General features: G+C 40.6%; 2 protein-coding genes across 4 annotated transcripts in view; one reads left to right on the top strand and one right to left on the bottom strand.

Annotated features, from left to right (window-relative positions):
- The window catches only part of PAK5 (p21 (RAC1) activated kinase 5), a 143,762-nt gene extending 142,343 nt beyond the window's left edge, over positions 1–1,419 (bottom strand). The window contains exons 1-2 of one of the 2 annotated variants that reach the window (XM_085541091.1): positions 1,355–1,419; positions 864–928 (exon numbers count right to left, since the gene is read on the bottom strand). The gene's annotated coding sequence lies outside the window, so the exon portion shown is untranslated. The remainder of the gene's footprint in view (positions 1–863; positions 929–1,354) is intronic. The other variant, XM_085541085.1, reaches the window with a different exon arrangement.
- A 20-nt stretch (positions 1,420–1,439) lies between these two features.
- Positions 1,440–15,377, top strand: ANKEF1 (ankyrin repeat and EF-hand domain containing 1). Of its 2 annotated transcripts, XM_015857054.3 has the most exons (9): positions 1,440–1,947; positions 2,694–2,893; positions 4,354–4,503; positions 5,148–5,271; positions 6,117–6,936; positions 9,742–9,968; positions 11,064–11,233; positions 12,383–12,517; positions 13,795–15,377. In XM_015857054.3, the coding sequence occupies exons 1-9, from the start codon at positions 1,602–1,604 to the stop codon at positions 13,918–13,920; spliced, it is 2,298 nt and encodes a 765-aa protein (XP_015712540.2). In that variant the 5' UTR covers positions 1,440–1,601; the 3' UTR covers positions 13,921–15,377. The 2 variants fall into 2 exon arrangements, with proteins under 2 accessions (XP_015712540.2, XP_085397220.1); XM_085541094.1 differs by lacking the exon at positions 2,694–2,893.
- The last annotated feature ends 5,953 nt before the right edge of the window (positions 15,378–21,330 follow it).

Raw genomic sequence — 21,330 nt, 5'->3', positions numbered from 1 at the left:
CATGCCTTCCTGCTGAAGTCAGGCTATCAGCAAGCCCAGCTTTGCTGCTGTCAGCAAGATCTCAGTGCCAAGAAGCACGAGAGCCCTTGCAGAGAGCAGCCTCCCTCCAGAGGCCAGTTGCGGGATGTCCATGTGCCCTTGTGCTTTCACACTGACAGTTAAATGCCAGCACAATGGTAAGTCAGAAAGTTCTATGGATGACAGCTATATTACTCCACTTGTTCTGTACAGGGGCTATGTAGCTCTGTCAGTCTGGCACCTTCTAGTACCAAACAAAACTGCACAGTCTTTATATTTCAAGTGCTCTGAGGCAGCTGTTCAGCACCGAAATCTCTTTATGTGTAATTAGACCACTTTGGAGCTGTAAAGTGAACACATCGGTAATGGAGGCTTTACCCATCATGGTGAGGCATGTATCTTGTAGGATTGACTGAGGTTAATGTTTACGAAAGAGGAAAACAAGGGGAAAACATATATGCTCTTCAGAAACAAATGTTCTTTGAAATAGTCCCAGTTAGGAGATAATTTACTACAGATTATCTCATGGCTAACATGGTGGGTAAAACCTCTCTGCTGTGGGCTGCACAGGCTGCATTCATCCATGTTACTGTGAAGGCACCTCAGAGACTGTCCCCACACAGTACTGCTGCACCTATTTAGGTCTTGCATCATGTAGGGCCTGGAGACAATATATTCTCCATAGAAAAGAATCAACCAAGGCAGCAAAGTGCAAAAGTAATAATTCAGCCAAGTCTCACTACAAGGCACGAGCATGAAATAGCTGCTGTGCAAGTAGCACCCCTTGCAAGGAAAATAATGAAACGCTCTGTTAAGAAGTGCCTCCATCTATTTGTGGGACTTACCACACAGTCTCTTGCCTGCCCTTGTGTTCTGTTGGACGTGTATCCAGCTGTGTACCACCACTTCCCTAGCAAAACATATTTCACACCACATATTGAGTTTGACCTTGAACCTCCTAATGCTAGAGGTCATTCTTAGAAATAGCTCAACAGCCCACCGTGGCTTAGGCACACAGCCGGGCCCAACAACAGGAAGCAGAGCCAGGTGGCCAGTGGCACCTGAAGCTTGAAATAAGGCGGAATTATAGAGGCATTAAGGTTGGAAATGACCACTGAGATCATTATGTCCAACCACCATGCCCACTAACCATGTCCTTCAGTGCCACATCTCCACAGTTCCTCAGCACTTCCAGGGGCACTGAAGGCACTAAGGGCAAGGTATGGAGGAGATGTGCATGTATCTTACAAGGAGCGAGCAGCAATGGGGCTCTGGCTGCAGCTCCCTTAACCAACATTGTGCCCCACCATTCCCATCCCCATCTCCCCCTCCTCACCTGCCGCCTCACAGCCCTCGCCCTCCAACAGCGCCCTCCGCTCTCAACGCGCCGCCGTTGCTAAGGGAGGAGCGCGGCGTTGCCCGTTACTATGGGAGGCGGCACCGCAATGGCGGCGCGTTGCCACGGGGGGAAGCGGCGCTGAGGGCAGCAGTAATTTCTAATAGTCTCATCTCTGTGGCACATGCAGAAATTATTGCCTTGAAAGAAGCCCCCTCCCCCCCCCCCCCTCTTTTCTCATTCCAGAATGTTACCAGTAGATAACAGACTTCGAAACTTACAGATCTACAAACTACTCCAGTGCGTTCACCAGAATGACAAGAAGCAAATAGAAAAGCTGATCCAGAATGGAATCCCGAACCTCATCAATTTCACCGAGCCTGTGGATGGACATAGTGCTCTTTCTTTGGCCTGCACTAAGAACGACATTGACATGTGCAATTTCTTGCTACAACGGGGAGCTCATCCTGACGTTCAGGACAAGATGGGACGCACTCCAGCAATGAAGGCAGCTGAGCTTGGCCATACCTTGATTTTGGAGATACTAGCAAAAGTTAAAGCAGATATGACTATTGTTGATAACGAAGGGAAAGGTAAGTAAAAAGGAACCTCTTCAGACCAGCATAAAATGGCTCCTTGCTGTGTTATGTACTTGCTGTGTATGTTATGTTAAATTTGTAGAGAGGAACCATGGCTGAAATTACTCCTTAAAGCTCAACAGAAGCTACTGACCACAAAAGCTTTGATAGAAATTAAAATTATTCTCTCTGAATCAATCTGGACCCTTAAATGACAGCACTTTCAGTGCATCCTCCTATGACCAGTGATAGAATCATAGAATTGCTCAGGTTGGAAAGGACCTTAAAGATCATCAAGTCCAACCATGACCAAACCATACTACCCTATCTAACGACCTTCCACTAAATCATGGCCCTGAGCACCACATCCAACTCAACCACCTCCCTGGGGAGCCCATTCCAGTGTTTAACAACCCTTTCCATAAAGAAGTTTTTCCTGACTTCCAACCTAAACTTACCCTTGAGTAATGGCCTTGAGGTCATTTCCCTTCATCCTGTCACCAGTGAGAAGAGACCATCCCCGCTCTTGCTGTAAGCACATTTCAGATATTGGAAGAGAGCAGTAAGGTCACATATTTAGTTCTGGTTTACTCCCTGAGTTCAAATGCCATAAACTAAACATTCTTTTTTGCATTTACATGCCCTAAGAGATGTTAATGGGTTGTAGTTGAAGGAGTTTGTTCAGTTGTGAAGTTTATAGTGTAAGTAACCCCTGTTATCATTTGGTATTGCACCATAATCACTGTTATTTTTCTTTGCAGGTATTTTGTTTTACTGCATTCTACCTACAAGGCGGCACTTTCAGTGCACTCAAATTGCCCTGGATTATGGTGCAGATATTAACAACTGTACTAATGATGGGAAGCCTATATTTCTGCAAGCCTGTGAGGAAGCTCACAGTATTAAAGAAATCTGTCTGAATTTCTTGGAAAGAGGAGCAAATCCCAATGCAAGAGACCCAGTATGAATATTTCAGTACCTAAGAATGCATGTACAGGAGTACAGAATAGCTACCAGATGATTGCAGTATATGACCATAAGTCCTCACATTAAAATAACACAGCAGTGGCAAGTGAATAACTCTGTGGATGTGTCTATTCCCTTCTTAGTTTTTTGTGGATTAGAGTGCAAATATAAAATAAAAAATAATAATAAGTGTAACTGGGCCAGCTCTTGAAAACTGTGGCCCACTGAACTTGAGTGGAGCAATGCTTATTTGTATTTTGCCTGGATATACCTGAAACTTCTCAGAACTGATGTAACGTTCACTAAAAATGTCACTCCAGCATGAAAAACCCAAAGGGGAGTCAAGGTGGTAATGAGATATTGGAAACTCTTTTCTCTCTTCTACACATCTCAGTAATTTGTGTTTAGTTGCTAAACTGAACAGTGACACTGAGGACTGAAACCCCGTGCTCTTGATCAAGTCATGTAATTGTAGAATCATTTAAGTTGGAAAAGACCTTAAGGATCATCAGATTTTCCCTTAGAGCTACCCATGACTCTTGCTTTGGTCCTAGCATTGCAGTAATACCTTATAGTTTGTACTTATACCAAACCATTTTTTGTTAAAAACATTTGGCCCACCACCTCAACTCTGCATTCCTGCAATATGATAAGGCACTTGCATTTGTGTTTTAATTATGGTAACATAATGGGAATAATTGGTTGGATCCAGAGAAGGATAAAAGGAATAATGTGCAGTTCAGTGCAACGTAATCCACAGCTCACTGCTTCCTACCATTCTTTCCTCTTTGCCCCTCAGTATAGTAACAACTAAGAGGTTCTAAGTGGTGCTGTGGGACATTAGGTTAACAGGGGCTATCCCTGATCTGAAAGGTGCCTTTTTCTTGGGACAGTCACCAAACCTACCAAAATCAGCCATTATAAAGAAAATATGTATGAATAATATTAAATGTACACTATTATCAAGGGAAAAAAAAGATACAGTATTAATGTATTAGTATGTGAACTTTTCCTCCTACACAGAACATTAATGGAATTTCCCAGCTGTTCTGTCTACCCCATAGCGCTCCTCCAGCCAGTTTTCTTATATATTTCCATGATAGAGGTAGTATTTTCTGTTAAACGTTTATACAAGCAAGAAAGCATGCACACAGAAATAAGAATTCCCTCAAAAGGGAATTAATTGGTGTGCAACTATTCAGGTGAATCTGGTTACTAATGTTCTTGTGTCACTGGAATTTGACTACTCTTAGAAGCATTAAGTCTAGATTCCTGAAGCTTGCTTCCAAGTGTCTTTGAAGTTACTAGATTTGTCTCTTTTTTTTCCCAGTAGTATCTAAAAAGTCATTCATCTATGCTGCCTTGCAGCAATCAGGTCATATTACACCAGAGGATATGTCCAACCTAAATTAGCATACACTACGAATTCTGAGTTGTTTTATCGCTACTTTGCAGGCTACAGGCCGAACTGCCGTAATGGAAGCAGCAAGAGAAGGTGGTCTTGAGGTGGTGCGTGGTATACTTGAGAGAGGAGGTGACATCAACCTATTTGACAATGAAAGACACAGTGCTGCACATTTTGCAGCCAAAGGAGGCTTCTTCGAGGTAACTTTCATGGTGTTAAATATTGCCGTTTGGGTTCTTAGTTTTGTTTTTAGAGTCCAGTATCTCAAGTGATCAAAGAATAAGAATTAGTAGTCACGAATCTCAGAATTACAGAAGCTTTCTTTTTTGTACCTCTGAGTGAGTGCCGCTGTGGCTGTCTGATGTGAACAGTTCATTTGGAGAACTTGTTTCCCTCAACACGTATCATGTCACAGTTGTATAACATGGATGAGATCTTACCACTGTAAGAAAGGCAGATACAAACAGCTGCAGGTAGGCAGTTTCTTCCCTACTATCTCTCCAGTATTGCCTTTAAAGTACATAAAATTATGTACTTCTAATTATGCATACCATGATTTTGCATGCAGAATTACTGTAAGATAGTTGCCTGCAGCAGGCTTGCAGCATCAAATTGTCGTTGTGCCTGATATCTACAAATGAATAGGGTTTCTATTTCCTGAGTAAAGCATGTGCTATAAAGAACAAAAGCTTAATGAGTGTATTGATCAGCTGGGCATAGCAGGGAAATTCACAGTATAAATTGAGAGCATATGACACTGCATTTTCTTTGTAAATCACTCTCACATTTCCCCCATCCTAAGAAACAGAGATGTCTTCCAGTGAAAATGTCTTTGCTCTTCTAGATCTTGAGGATTATTTCAGCTTATAATGGAGACCTGGGACTGATTGCCATGAATGGTAACACACCCCTTCATTATGCTGCAGAGGGAGGATTTGCAATTTGCTGCAAGTTCATAGGACAAAGAGGTACATTAAAACGAAGTTACTTTACATCTGTATTCTTTTTCTGTGCTTGAAGAAAAATTTCACTTAAGCATCTATGAAGGATTTGGCTATTTGGTAGCATGTGGCAAATGTAATTCTCATTAAGAAGTACTAAACATAGGCTATTATTATTTATATCTACTAATGGGGCTGAGATTAAAACAAAAAACAAACAAACAAAAAAACATTTCTCAAAGAAACCAGCAGAAAAATCATGGATTTGTGTAACTTATTTTGACACTTTCAATATAGAACAGTTTTTTGCCTTGCTGATCAACTAATAGCTCAATCCCAGTGTAGTCACAAGGAAAACTCAGCATTTATGGATATACCAAACAAGATGCGATCGTTTTCTAAATTAGATGATCATATTATTTCAGGTTTTCATCCCATAGGATCACAAGAATAGAATGTAGGATTTTGCATGATCCTAACACTTAGCTTGCGGTCTGTCACCAGATGGCAAGGTTGGGATATAGAAGAGTGAATGACATTCTAATCTTAGTTTCTTCTTAAACTTGCTCACTTCTTTAAGTACAAATGTAAAATTCTCACTGAACTTCTGCTGTTTAATAGGTACGCAGTAATGGACAGAGAAGCAGAGCATGGGTTGTCTGATGAAGCTCACTGTGAGAAACACATGGATGTGCTGCTAGCCTTTCAGGCTGGGATCACTGATGTAGTTCCGTTTATTATTGCTATTTATAGTTAAGTCTAGAAAGTTGTAGACCTGTGCTAATTAGCTTCATGCATATTATAAGTTTATTATATTATTAGCAATTATTAATTCCACTACATTATCGATAGAAATGTGTTCACATTTTTAGGCTGTGATCCTACATGGTCCAACTTGTTATCTAAGACTCCAAGAGCTATTGCCAAGGAAGGAGGTTTTAAAGCAGCAGTAAAAGAATTGCTTAAAGTTGAAAAGAACTTTATAAAGCAGTCCAAGTCTGAAGATAACGAGGGCATCCCACTCTGGGCACTGAAGCTATACGATTGGTCCTTAGAGCACCAGACTGCCCTCCTCCAGGCATTTCAGGCTGTTGACCAAGGAGATGGAACTGTAGCCAAAGATGATTTCATATCTGTTATTCAGAAGCAATGTTCCTTTGTGGACACTGAGCAAATAGAAACTATTGCTGAAGCACACGAAAAACCTGACTCTGAAGGAATAAACCCTGAAGAATTTTTTAAAGGCTCTAAATACTTGCAGAAAAGCTATCTGATAACATCCTTTGGACCCAAACAGAAGAAAGGAAAGAAAGGGAAGAAACGAAGAGGCAAGAGAGTTGCTGTACCCGTGCCAATTTGTATTATTCCAAAGAGTGCATGTCAGCTCAGGGAAGATGGCTTCCCTGTATACATGATTGAGGCTGTTCAGAGCACTGCTGATAGCGACCACATTAACCGAGACCACCCATCTGCCCATCCTGTGCACGATGACCGTGCCTGGTACACAGATGAACCAAGGAAAATGTACATGAATATTAACTTCCTGGTCAGAGCAGGAGACATTCTATCTCTACAGAAAGCTTTTGAGGAGGGTGTGCCAGTAGACATAAAAGATAAGTATTACAAAACACCTTTGATGACTGCATGCACAAGTGGGAATATAGATGTTGTGCGATATCTCCTGGAAAAGGGGTAAGATAATTCTGTAGAATTTTTAATTGCTATTTTGAGAGCATGAGTTCACAGTAAATAGTTGGATGCTACAGTCTATAGTTTGTTTTTCTACTTGCAGAATGTTTAGCATAAAAATTAGTTCTGTAAGATGCCAAGTTCAGAGATTTAGTCAATTGTTTTTTTAAATATTTTAGTAATAAGGAATTAAAAGCACTTAAGAAGTTACCCAGTTCTGATTATTTTTTTTTTAGTGTCTGGATCATTGACATTTCAGTTAGAGGGAGAGGACCTAAAAAACCCATCTAGTTGTTTGCTGATATCCATGTCTCCAGAAGTGCACTTGGGCACTTGAACATCAGGAAAAACTTCTTTACTGTGAGGGTGAGGAAGCACTGGAACAAGCTGCCCAGAGAGGTTGTGGGGTGTTCTTCTCTGGAGATATTAAAACAACAGCCAGGAAATGTTAGTGTGAAATTTACTCTAGGGAACTACTGAGGAGTTAGAGCAGGGGAGTTAGACTAGGTGACTTCCAGAGGTCTCTTCTAGCCTTTATGATTCTGTGATCCTCAAAACTGAACTACTAAAATCAGATGAATGAATTTTTGGAAATCTGACAAGTAGGTTGTCTGAAATCACCAAGACATACCTGGGTGAACCAGAAAGGCAGTTCTGGACTTCCCTGTTCCGCATGCCATGCCTTTGCATGCAGATGTTTTGAGAGAATGCACCCTACAAATAATCACTTCTCTGCAGCCTCAGCAGCTGAAGCAGTAGGATTTTAATCGAGTATCTGTTGTTATTTTGCCTGTTCCCAACTTCAGAGGTGCTTCAGCAATTTTTGGCCTACAGATACACCTGGGAAAAATCTTAACAGCTTAAAAATTAAAGCAATTTAAGAGAAATTCAGTCATTCTTGTGTAACTGTGTAATCTTGGTTTGTTTTTGTTTTTTTTTTGGTTTTTTTTCTGAGCCAACTACCACCATTTGTCACCACTGTGATAAATGTTTACACGAGCGTTTTTCAAAGACAATGACATTTTTCATAGCTTTGTCCTTTTCCTATAGCTAGAATTCATTCTAATGTTCATTTCCAAGGACGAGTGGGTTTGGTTGTTGCTCTAATTCCTATAAAGACTTAACAGCACATGCAAATATATGCACCTTGGTAATTACACTGACATTCCTGCAGCATGTAAAGCAGTGTAAATGTGTATCCTTCCAAAGATAATGATGCAAGCGTTATCAAGTTAATCTAGCAAATTCATTTCCACTGCTTTCATCAAACTTCACTAGCACTGGAGTCACATCTCATCATAATCAGACCTAAAAAGGTAGTCATTTAGTTAAAAAATGGTTTTACTTCCAAGACTTGAAATTGATGGAAATCACAAAGTGGATAGGAAGGTTCCCAGGACAGCATTTAGCTTTATATCTTTCAGCAGTGTGGACATTTGGATGCTTTTGTTTTGGAATGGAAGTTTAAGTAGCTTTTACAACATGACCTTTTCAGTATGGTGTTACAAATGCACACCAAATAGGAAAGAAAACACTTAGGAAATACTGAGGTTCAACATAAATTGGTGGTATCTACTTTCTCTCCTATTTCAGAAAGACTCTGAAGTAAGGCAAGTTCTGATCAGGAGAAAATGCTGAAGAATTTTTATGCCAGCACTGTGTCGCTCCCATTGCCTTTGATAAATTTGTTTCAGACGGAATGAAATTAGCAAAAGGGATTCAGGAATCTCAGAGTATCAGTATATGGATGGGGAGTTAGTAGAGAAAGTGGAATAATCAGAACTATTTTTATGAGATATGGAGGAAATGACAACGGCATACAAATAAATCATAATAGTTAAGCAAGTGAAAGATAAAAGATATGATCAGTAGGTCTGGAGAATTTACTGTTATAAGACCACAGTAAAGGCTGAATTCTGAAAATCATTAACAGTTAAACAAGAACAGATAAATATATTAGTCTATCCTTTTGATCTAGAATTAAATATTAACCATATGCTCAGACAAGCTAAAAAGCTATTTGGGGAAGTGGACAGCTGCCTTCTTCCTCCTCCCATGTCTTTCAGGCAGACATCAGCTGTTTGTCCCTAAAGTAAAGAAGACAGTGGCAATTCAGTTCAGTACCTCTAGGTAGCAGAAAGTAAATAATTGTACCTAAGTTTTTCAGGATTCCCTTCATGAGGTTTTAAACCCCCTCTGAACCCACACATGACATATGTGGAAGATAGATCTACACACTAAGGATGGTCTATGACCAAAGATATGGGGAAAGCATATTTTTTCCCTTTCACCACCATGAAGGGGCACTAGTGGCTCTTGTTTCCACACCCCCATTTGAAAATCTCTGAAGGCTGCCAATTGCTGAATGGCCAATAACACTTTTCTTGAAGTTTCATCTGAAAGCAGCTTATTGTAAACGTTACCCCAAAACAAGGACTTGCATCCTTTACCGTGACTTTTAGAGCACCTACTCTTGGCCCAGAAGCTTTGTGCCTTTGGCCATCCCCTCTAAAGCTGTCACACAAGCCACATCAGCATATCATTGAAGGACTAAGCATGAATACCTGTTTTTCTCTGTACTTGTAAGAACTTCCCTGTAGAGGACCTCATGTCAACTTAGAGAGGAAAATAATCACTAGCCAGGATACGTTAATAAGATTAATAGGGCATGCTACATACATTCTAGAACGGTTCCAAAGTAGCAGTATGAAGATACTCATTTACGTGAATATGTCGTTCAGTTAAGACTGACTACACTTAAAGCTGTATCAGGTTTCATTTGCCACAGCATCTCATACTCTGTTGTAGGGCGGATGTAAATGCAACAGACAATTTCATGTGGACTCCCCTCCATCATGCTTGCTATAATGGACACCTAGATATTGCTGAACTGATGGTACAGGCTGGAGGAGCAGTAGATGCACTTGCAATAGGAAATGCAACACCGCTAATGAGAGCCGTAGAGATCAGTAGATTGGATATGGTACATTTTTTAATTGATGCGGGTGCTGATGTCCAAGCAACAAACAGTAATGGTAAGTATCAGTGTCTCTCCCAGAGGGCTTCTTACTTAATGGTATATATGTTTTGTATGGAATAAAAACCTAAATTTCTAGGCTTCTGGTAATACAACTAATTACATGATTCATAAGTACAAATCCTCCTCCCCTCCTCTGAAAATGGTGGCTGAAAACATCCCTGGTAAGGCTGTTCCTCACAAGCTATATTCAGAGATACAAGTGGCTAGATGTTTTTTCCGCTTAAAGCCAGGTATTAATATTACGTTATGAAAAAGTAGACTTTGGCTTTGGTCAGTGTGTGTTCTGCCACTCTTTTGTATTAGTTATTATTTTGTACACACAGGCAACACTGATTTAAGATTTTTTTGCTGCTTATGTTGTAAATACTACTCCATGAGAATAAAAGTGACTTAATAGAAAAACAAATCTGAACTGATAATCAAGTGTTACCTCCTCAGAGCAGATCCTTCAATTAGTACCACTACCTCCATTTTAAGAGTAATGTAAATTGTTAAGATCACATTTTAAATCCTTGCTATAATGTAGGAAGTAACACTGCTATATGAGATTTTCCTTCCTAGGAGGTGAAGCCCCACTTACAGAATGCTGTGTATCCTGCACTCCTGTTACCATGAAATTATCTCTGCATATGTTGGTGGCAGTTGGGTCAGTCCTACTTGTGCCATGGGACTTTCCCTTAACTCCTTGCCAGCTGCAGAGCAACCACCGAAAGGGGCAGATACATACAAAAACTCGGTCTAAACTCCAACCCTTATAATGTGCTAGCCATTTCCAAGTGCTAAATGGTCTCCAAGATCAAAGTTACAGCTTGAAAGATCGGTATATTAAGCTGCAAATGTCAAGACATTAAGAGCAAAGAAACCACATCCAAGAAATCCTGCAATATCTTGTTTCAGAACTCATTTCTGCAAGCAGTGCTGATGACTGCCAACCCGCACACCAGCAGCAGCCAGGTTGCTGGCACTCTGAATGACTGATAAAGCAGATCCCTAATTAAATTATGTAGACTGTAGCACCATTATCCAATTGCAATAAGAAGTGCCAAGAAATATTTGCATGGCTTACACAGATGTTTATTTTTAAATACAGGAAAAAATGCACTTGATATTGCTAAGGTATTTGCAGATTCCAGAATAATTGACCTGCTTCAAAATAAATTGGACAATTTACCAATAGTACCAGAGAAAAAAGGAGCAGAGAAAGGAAAGGCTGCAAAGTCTACACCAACAGCTGAAGAAGTACAAGCTGCAAAAAAAGAGGTATGAGAAATGGTGCCAAAGGGCTGATTTATTAATAGTTAGAGTGTTTATTTCTTTCATCCTATCTAAGTCTCCGTAAAGCAAGTAGCTTTATTATTTTCAGAAGCTGGCACATTTTTGCTAGGTCCTTTTCATTGGTCCAAACTGTGACTTGGTAATTTATTAATTTTATGCCTTTCCTAATTCCTCTTAAGAATTCTGTCCCTTACCACTGATGGGGTACAGCCTTTCCTATCTCTTGAAGATCATGATCATTGCACTATGGTATTGCAAATGCTGAATCATTAGTAACCATAATTTCTCAAGAGAAGCATGTACTTCTTCACAGGATAAGACAGAATCAGCCCTTCTAGTCAGCAGAAGAGTGTTTTCCCTCTGCTAACTGAACAAGTTGAAGTGGTACCAGACTTGGTGACTTCTGATTTCCCAGTTTGTCCACTGTCTTTCCTCTTCCACTACTGAGCTGAGGCCTATTTCCTTAAAGTCCATGCTGATCTGTTTAGCTGTTGTACTTCTGAATATATTTTCTGTGCCCTCCTAAAGCCTTGAGTACCTTGCTGTTTCCAAATTATCCACGCTGACATAAGCGATCACATTCTGGTTATTTTATTGTGGATAAGGTTTTTCTAATTCACCAGTGCTACTTGCTAATCAGACCTGGGATTCTATTTGGAGAGAAAAAAAAGAACTGAATATGCATTGCTGGAAGTCTGCTTCAATAGTTCCCACTCTGAATGTTGAAGTAAATACATCACAGTAGCCCAGTGCTCATTTATGCATTTTGAAGAGGATGTAAGTTTGAGAGATAGAGTAAGACTTTCATAGAAGGAAGGCTGACAGCCACAGGTGCTTAGTTATTCAACACCCAGAGCAGGATCAGAAAACCATCAATACAAGGCAATTGTCTAAGGAGTTTTAAAAGGCAGCTAATGCTTTGAAGTCCAGAAAGGAGAGTCATCTCTCTCTTTCTAAAGGGCTTCCCTCGCAAATTTGATATTAAAAGAAAAAAAAAAACATTAAGAAAACCAGATGATACTGATTCAGATACACAGAATACACACTTTTTGAATGGATGGTAACAGAAGATGTAGGATGCATGCTTTACTTCCAGGTGTAACATATTTAACTGATTAAACTCTTTTCTTCCAGCCATCACTTGCATCTCTGCCACCTGTAGAAAAAACCCACACTGAGAAATCAGCGCAGGACAGTGTTGTTTATCTGAATTCTCTGATAAGCAGTGGTGCTACTAAGAAAGAAGACATTGCATTCAAACCCAGAAAAGTATGTATGGTAGCACACCATAAGTACAGTTTTATGTGAAGGGTATATTAATCACATTCTTTGGAAGTCAGTACGTAGAGTTTTGTTACTGCTAATTAATTGAAACTGGACCAATTATACCAGCAAAGAGACTGACCCAGTGTCAGAATGCAGTAGCAAAGCACACAGTATTTTGCTGCTCAGAGCCAGTGCTATACATTCCAGTCATGTTTTCAGAAGCTGACCTCTCTCTCATTATACATTTCTGAATAGATCATTAGAAATCTTGACATTTCAACAAAACTTGAAGCTAAAAAAGAGAAGCAAAGTTTTTCACTACTAGTGAAGATGTTATAGAAGGGGTCCCGGTTGGTTCCAGTAGGTGCATTCTGGATTTTGTCTGCTCTCTCCTCCTCCTTTAGTTACTGAAACACAGGAGCGGCTTCATTCAGGAAGAGGAATATAGGTTGAAAAGTAAACGTCTTTCAACATGGCTCAACCCAAGATGGGTTCTTTTTGTTTTCTAGCTAGTTAAGACCTAATTAATTTCCTTGTCCTATGAGCATAACCTACAAGTACAAAGCCTGATTTTTAACTAGATGATGTGATACAGGGTACAGATTGCCACAAAACAACAAACTAAAATGTCGTGTGTATATGTATTATATGCACACAGTTACAGAAGCCAAGCTCACATCAAGTTTTAAAATAGGATTAAAGTAGACCTACAATAAAATGCAACTGTGTTCATGGGATGAATTTTAATATTTATGCATTGCACTTCAATGGGCAGGAGTCCCTGTGCATGGGACCAGCGCCAGTATCCAACTTGCCCTCTCAATCACATGACTTACATTCACAACAGTTACTGAACTACATGAATCACAGCCCACTGAGTTTACCATTTCCCTAACTCTGACTCATGCTAGTTTCTACAGTGGTCTCAGGAGTAAGACAAAACTTCCAGTGATTCTGTGGTTAATTACTATTTTCTTCTCTGAGAACCTTGGTCCCATGTCTGTCTTTCTGAAATAGCTTTGGGCCACCTTTCTCCCCTTTCCCATTTGCCCTGAGCTAAACCCTCCGCATATTACAGATAAGAAATGATAAGCGAGCACTCTCCTTATGTATAAAAAATGCTGTGCTGTCTGCAGGAATTCTGTGCTAGTTTACTTCTGCATATCAGGATGGAAACAAGTGCTACAGCATGGTTCTGTTTAGCTAACAGCTTTGGTTTTTTTAGTACTTCAGTCACAGAAGTCATGCATAAGTTAACTAGCAATATTATTCTTTTCTAGATTTGGACCCCTGATGCTGCAACAAAGGAGCTAGTAAGAAAGATAGAATTCTTCTGGGAGCGCTCTGCTCTTAGTGGAGACTCAGAAAATCCTGACAACCTCTTTAAGAGGAAAGATACAGAATAAGCACATCAGCTGGAAGAAGCTACTTCAACACATACATGAGAGGACAAAGATAAAGAGGGCTACTCTTTCGTAAGAAAGGGATCAGGTGGTACTTAGTATATTTATCTCAGTTACAGTAAATATATATACAGTAGTTTTTCCTCTGTATGTGTTGTTGCTTACACCACATAATCTTTAGTTAAGAATTTAGTATTGAAAGAGATCCATCCTTGCAATTGGAAGCATCTTAGCTGGGTCAGTTACTTTATGGAAAAGCCATTATTGTGAAACACATACCTTTTTCATTTGTAAAGATATGGTTTTACCAGGTTGTTTTTCATCCCAAGATAAAAATCCATCACAGAAGATAACAGTTTGTTACGACTGCTGCTGTTGAGCATATTGCTTCCATGTTCTACCTCATATATTTGCAGGAGTGCACAAACCTTCTACCTCGCTCACTGAAGATGTATTCCTCAACTGCACTGTTGCAAAGCTGTTATCAGTAGGTTTGGATATTTTTAGCAAACTGGCCTAAACTTTGAAAAACATTCAGAAATTTTGTGAATGCAAGTTCTTGTACTAAGAGCTACACCCATAACTAATCCACATCAGTGCTTGCCTTCTCAAACAAATGAAGTCAACAGATGATGTCCTGCCATTACAGTGAGTTATATAGCGAGGGAGAAATTGGTGTCTTAGAAACAAGCTGACCAGGCTACCATAATGTAGTATGAAGAAGAGGTACTGAAAGCTCATTATAGGAAGCATATAATATTAAGATTTGTATCTCAGGACCAAGATGAATCTGCTGAGAGATGCAGCATTTCTTGAGTACATCTGCAGAACAGTTGAGAGCACAGAAGCAAGCTTGATTTGGTGCTTCACAAAGGCAATAGCAGATGATAAGCCTTGGGAAGGCAGAGGCTGAAAATACTGGGAGCTTAGCAAAGAAGCAGGAGTGAATGCCATGAAAGATTTGAAAGAAGCAAAGAATGTGAAGAAGCAAAGTAAAACCTGACTGTCCTTTTGTAGAGTACAAGAACATTCAGAATATTGAAAAAAGGAAAAGATGGGAGAGCAGCACATTAAATAAGACCATACAGTGTGTAAATATCCTGTGGAACCCTCCACCCAATTATCCTTAGAAGCGTGAAAAAAAATATTTACATAGATTGTGAGTCCAGTTAAATAATGCATAAGAAATAAAATCCCATGTGTTCCAGGACCTCGGCTCATTATATTGGAAGTTTTCTAGCAGTGGAGTTCACTCCATTATCATACAATGCAATGGTATTTATATCCCTTAAGAGGGAGCCATCTGGGTCCAGAACACAGCTGATCTGGAAAATTACTATTACTCTTATTTTTAAAACTGTAAATCTTAAACTCTATAATCTGAGCTTCAAAATAAATTATTTCCTTCTGATTTGTCACTAACTGCAATAAAGACCAATTTTTGCCATTGTTGACATGCACTTAATGCAGCATCTCTATGTCTAGATTTGCCTAGAAATGAGGGGAAAAGTGCATTGCTGGAACTTTCTGGGGAAAGACTGTGCTGTTATGTCCTTGTAACCACCACTCACTGCCTGTGCGACATCACATGCAGCAAATCCTTTTAAGCTCCATCTGCACATCCAAATGTTAAAAATTAGTAGACACGTCATGTTTATCTTGGGTATCTCACTAGACCCATCTACTATACTGAACGTATCATTTAGATAAACACGGTTGTGTATGATTAGTTTATAACAAGTTGCTCAGTTTGAAACAACATCCCTATATGTGTAGTATTTTAATAGTCAAATATAAAGAAAAACCTTAAAGGCAAGTGAGGTACCATTTCAACATATCAGCTGTCTTGGAATTCTTAACATCAGCATATCATCTTTGCCTGTCAGCACAAAACTTCCGCTTGGCTGCAGATGGTTGTGAATAAAAACAACAGCAAGTGCTGGGCCTAGAAGGCAGTGCAGGCAAGGAGCAGAATGCTCAAACAGTGATGAATAAAATTGCATCTTTAAAGAAGGAGAGATGTGAGGTCAGTTCACTAAACAATAGCTATCAAAATAAATTGAGCAGGGCAGTCAGAAATCCCTAGCTTATTTTGTAAGGTAACTCAGCTTTTGGAAGAGAGCAATCAGAAAAATTCTCCACCTTTAAGAGGCAGCTGCTCAGCTCTCATCTGCACAAGTGCTGCGGAAACACTTCTCACCTGGCTTGTGTTTGTAACACCACAGTGTTACATCAGGTATTTTTGGTTTTTGGAAAAATATTGGAATTGTTTGGAGAAGGAATAACACAGGTGCACACACACACAAAAAAAAAAAAGCAAAGCAGACATTCACATGCATTCACACATCATCTGTGTCCAGTGCTCTATTTCCCAGAAGGAGACCAGCCCTGCTAGGAGATAGCCATCCCAGGACGTAGTGAACCCAGGTGTTCTGGCTGACCTTGGTATGCTGATTACACCTCACAAGCTGAAGCAGAGTCATTATTGCCCCCTTGGTCTACCAAGGTGAACTACTTATATGCTAAAGACCAATTATAAGCTAAGCATTTAAAGGAACAGGAATTCATGCAAAACATCTCAATGAACTGGACACAAAACATCACATGGCCTTCATGCACTGACAGTAAGGCACACAAGTACATCAATATGGGCTACAGTAAGAATGAGCTGTGCTTGTTCTGTCTTTAATACCACACATTTAAGAAGCTGTGCAAGCAAAAGACATTTATAGGTAAAAATTGCTTGTTCACTTTGAGACAGGTGTTCATATATTAGGAGTCCAAAAATGTGCATTGCTGGAAACAAGCAAGCCAGTTAAAGTAGAATGTATCAGTATAACTACCACGGGGGGTCCTACAGCTTGTCTTGGCCACAGCACTATGGGGCTGGCTTTCTGACTGAGTGCAGCAGTGATGGAAGAGGTGAGAGGCACATCACCACATGCAGTGCAAGGTTACCTACCAGCACACACAGGTGTGGAGACAGCTCATGTTGTGCAAGAGAAGAAACATTTACCACAGTACACACAGGAAGGAGTTCTAATTCAGCAATTATACTTCTGTTAATGAGGGTTTGAAATAGTTGTAAATCACAGAGAGCTTCCCAGCCCAAGGCACTGTTTGTCTTATGCCACCTCCTAGCAATTGGACCTGCCAGAGCTAGAGCTGCCTATTGCTCCTCCTTTACATCAGGCAGCAGCTTTTCTTCATCTAGGAAGCACTCCCAAACATATCACAGGAACATGACCTAGGAATCCAAGTCAGGAATTCCTACTTCCACCTCCAATTGCTTTCTTCAAGTGGTTTGGGTAGGGCTTCCCTCCCACCCCACCCCAAGATGATATGGGGATGTATTTTAGAACTTTCAATGTTTGTCTCAACATTAAGAGCATATCATCAACTGGGCAGCCACTGTGCTGTCTGCTGATAGGACCAAACAGTAACTGGAGTCACTATTCATATATCTGAGCCTACCCTGTATTCATTTCCGGAAGGAAGAGGCAGTGACATTTCTCAATGTGTAAAACAAACACAGAAATGCCTTGTGGCATTTCCAGAGAACAAGGTACAATAAACCTTTAACACCAACCTGACCGGCTGTTAGAAGTCAAAACACCATTAAAGCATTCCAGTGTTCAGAGAACATTTTTGCAGGAATAATCATCTGATTCAAGTACCCTAAGGCCAGTAGCCAGTACCTGTGCTCTTTGGCATCTCTTCTGTACTCCTGTATCCACTCTGAACTAGTTATGGGGTGACAGCAGAAAAACTTGGTCTTAGAACTGTCATCTGCAGAAGGAAGAGTATCAGATGATGAGCAGGGAGGGGAGCAGAAGACTCAGTGCTAGTGGACTGATCATAGAAAAGCTGAGTGATGATCTCACGGACAATTTTAAAAGATATCAAGTGCTAGAAATAGACCTTGAGAGCAGAAAGTAAAGCACCACTCTCTAAGTGAGGGATTCTTCTGGAAAGTTCAATCAGCTGTGTCAGTACTGAGAGAAAGGAAACACAGATGGAAATTTGAACAGATTGAGTAAGTCTCTTGATACAGGCAGCACAAGTGAGAAATCAAAGAGGAAAACCAGTGCAGAAAAATTAAGCAGACAGAGGGCAGCAATACTTAAAGGAAAAGGAAAGATAAACCCTGCACATCTGTGCAACTTAAGAGTAGATGCTTTGTACAATATTTTTGGTTCATAGTCAGACTGATAATATAGCCATAGTCACTCTGCAGTTCTCATTTAACGTTCAATATGCTTCTAGAACTTCAAAAAGCATTTCAAACCCACAGGCAGCTACTATTAAAGTAAGGGCTTCACTTGCCATCCCATTGCACTAAACAGGGCCAGGTATTGGTGCTGCAGATACCATAGTCATACATCATTTGTGTGAGCAAAACACAATACTTTGACAACAGATGCTTTTTAGAGGTTCTTACTTACTCAGGAAACCTCAGTGCTCCATAACAGCTCCAAAATGTATCCAATACTACAGGAGATAACAACAAGATAACAATTGTGCACCAACGCATATCTGAGGGACAAGTCCTCAGCAGATTACAAACTTCTTTCAGGCCTAGCTTGAAGTTCTGTGACACCTAACACATGTTCCTTTCTTCCCAAACACAAAGGTAGTTGGCTTCATGCACCTCTAACTCTCCTTTTCATCAGCTGTCCCCTCACTCAAATGCACACATTTCTATTGCCAAAATGTAAGCATGCACAGTATGCCTGCCCCTTTGTGTAGTTCCACTTCCTCGAGGCACCTTTAAGCCACACTATAGCTTCACTAGTTTGCCTCTGCCATTTCTAATAAGATTCTTAAGGTTCTGATTGTGTTTTCCAAGTAAACAGTACAAACGATCGCTTTGGGATTAGCATAGCTTCTGTAATGGCCACAAAACAAAATACATTCAACAGGAGTCCTCTCACCCAGTCCTCAGCTTATTTTACAGGCTTCTTACATCCAGTGCATGCAGTTTTTCTAGTTTGCTCTATATACCATTAAATACACATTTATGAATCAAAATATAAGAAAATGCTTCTCCATCCTGCTTCCCATTTCTAATACACTTGCTATTCACAGTTGTTTTTCAGAAAGCAAATCACAACAAAAATATTGTTCCAGTCACAGCCATCTATTCCCTTACTCTAATAAACAACCGTCAGTACAAAAAGTTGGATTCATAAGCTGGTGTAGACACAGTGGAAATAATAAACATGGTTATGGCTTAAGACCTTTGAATGGCTCTTGAATAACCCACATTATGAATTGCTTGAGCTTCAACTGCAGGAAATTTAATTCAGCCTTACTACTGCTACAGGTCCCTTGCCGTAGCTCTGGGGAACATCTCATAATAACAGAACAGGGAAGAGCTTTAAGAAAAAATACTGAAGAGGCTTTGAATGGCTGGAGAAAGTAGGCTTTCCTCATTTCCAAGCAAGGGCTTCCCTTGTATTCTCCCAGAATGAGCTCAACAGGGACAGGGCTAAGACACAATACACTGCCATTATAAGCCTTTGAAACCCTCTAGAAAGATAAAGAGAGCAAAGAAAAATGGAATAATAAAAAAAGCAATGCAATCTTACTGGAAGGTTGAGCAACAAAGCCATCACTCCTACAACCACCAGTGTTTGTACAACCTGACAGCTCCTGTCCTGTGGCACAGGGCTTCCAAGGACACCAAACACAATGGTGCTGCTTCACCTGTCCAACTACTGCAGCCTCAGACATGTTGCTTACAGCAGCAATAGAACTCAGGTACCCCAAAAGGAAGAGGCAGAAGATCTGTAGAAAACTGAGCAACAAACTATGAGAATAGAAACTGGTGATTTGGAGTAACACAGATCCTCCTAGGTGGCTGAAAGAGACAGAAACCCAGCACATTACAGGGAGCTGTTGGTGAGCAGTGCAGCCTCTACAGAAGGACTAGGAATCCATAAATCAAAAGGAACTTCAGATTGTCCATTAATTCTGAAAGCACCTGCCAGCAGTTACTATCTGATGGGAAAGAATGAGCTGACAGCCATTTAAGAAAAATGGAAGAGATCAAATATGCCTATTGCTAAAAGAAATAACTAGGAAAACATTCCATTATCACTTTTACCTCCTCTTAATCCCCACTTCACAACACCTTAATCCACCTGAAAACACTGCTTCTCTGTCTTCCCCTTTCCCCCCCAGTGCTACTCACCCTCCACTCCATCCACATCCACATCCTTCAGCCCCCAGCTGAAGGCATCTCATTTATAGAGGTGCTCAGCCCTCCCCTCCCAGCTGCCTCTGACTGGGCTGGTTAATTGCAAACCACTGTGCTCTTCCCCTACCAGCCTTGAAGTCACTCTGTGCCCATTAAAGCCATGCTGGTTAAAGAGCTCTTAGGTTCTCAGTTAATGAGGAATACCCACCTTTGCCTACCAAGCTTTATTCTGTATGCTGAAAGCCATCAGCAGCTTTTGAAATGCTCCTTTGCATACATTTTTTTAAACAAAGGAGCTGAGGCCAGGCTGCTAACCTCGTGTGGTTTGCTTTCTGTGAGCAACCAGAGGAGAAAACTCTTCCAGAATACAAAACAATATTCAGCAAAGATAAATTTCAGAGACCTGTGTTGCTTTGTTTACAGGAACCAGTTTTAAAATGAGACTTGAGCATTCACAGCAAGATCTGCTTAGGGAACACTGGAGTCATGTGGGAATATTTTCCTCCTGATAACATTTTTAGCTTGTCATCAAAACCTTCTAAATTGACCACTTCAAGAAAAAAAAAGGAAATTTCATTCTTAAAGTTTTCTTTTAACAGCAGTGTTTGGCCAGTTGTATTTTCTTGGCTCTGTTTGCATGCTCACCCAGTGAGGGAAGACAAACAACTGCTGGTGATATGTCTGACCCATCACCTTGGAACGCCTGGGTTGCAGGGCTGAATGCTAACCACTGGGTGCTACCACACGGTGTTGGCAGTGCTCCTGGCTGCCTGGGAGAGGTTTGTGTGCAGTACTGTGCTGATGGGTATTACTGCTTATGTTAATGGTGCAAATTCAGGAGTCTTAGTGCACGATGACATGGTTTATATGTGCTGGAGGAGATGCTAAAGCAAGATCCTTAGATTTAACAATACAGAATACTTAGATTTAAATATCTACCCCAAATCAAAGATGCCAGTGACCACCATTCAACCCCTGTGCTACAGACTTTCCTGTCTTGAAGGGAGCTTTATACAAGCAGATAGCGATAGGACCAGGGAATAGCCTTAAGCTAAAAGAGGAAAGCTTTAGGTCAGATATCACGAAGAAATTATCTACTCAGAGGGCGGTGAGGCCCTGGCACTGCTGCCCAGAGCTGTGGTGCCCTGAACCTGGAGGTGCTTCAGGCCAGGTTGGTGGGCGCTGGGCAGCCTGAGCTGGTTGGGGCAGCC

Source organism: Coturnix japonica, chromosome 3 (assembly GCF_054131305.1).
Source record: "Coturnix japonica strain WE chromosome 3, WE-NBRP24, whole genome shotgun sequence".
Lineage (NCBI taxonomy): Eukaryota > Metazoa > Chordata > Aves > Galliformes > Phasianidae > Coturnix > Coturnix japonica.
The sequence above is the reverse complement of the archived record's forward strand: the minus strand, read 5'-3'. Positions and strand labels throughout refer to the sequence as shown.

Bases quoted from the DNA above. Each gene is read 5' to 3' on its own strand.
- ANKEF1 (XM_015857054.3), top strand. From the start codon at position 1,602: ATGTTACCAGTAGATAACAGACTTCGAAACTTACAGATCTACAAACTA. The intron at 9,969-11,063 runs GTAAGTATCAGT...TTTTAAATACAG, and splicing joins CCAAGCAACAAACAGTAATG to GAAAAAATGCACTTGATATT. The intron at 11,234-12,382 runs GTATGAGAAATG...CTTTTCTTCCAG, and splicing joins TACAAGCTGCAAAAAAAGAG to CCATCACTTGCATCTCTGCC.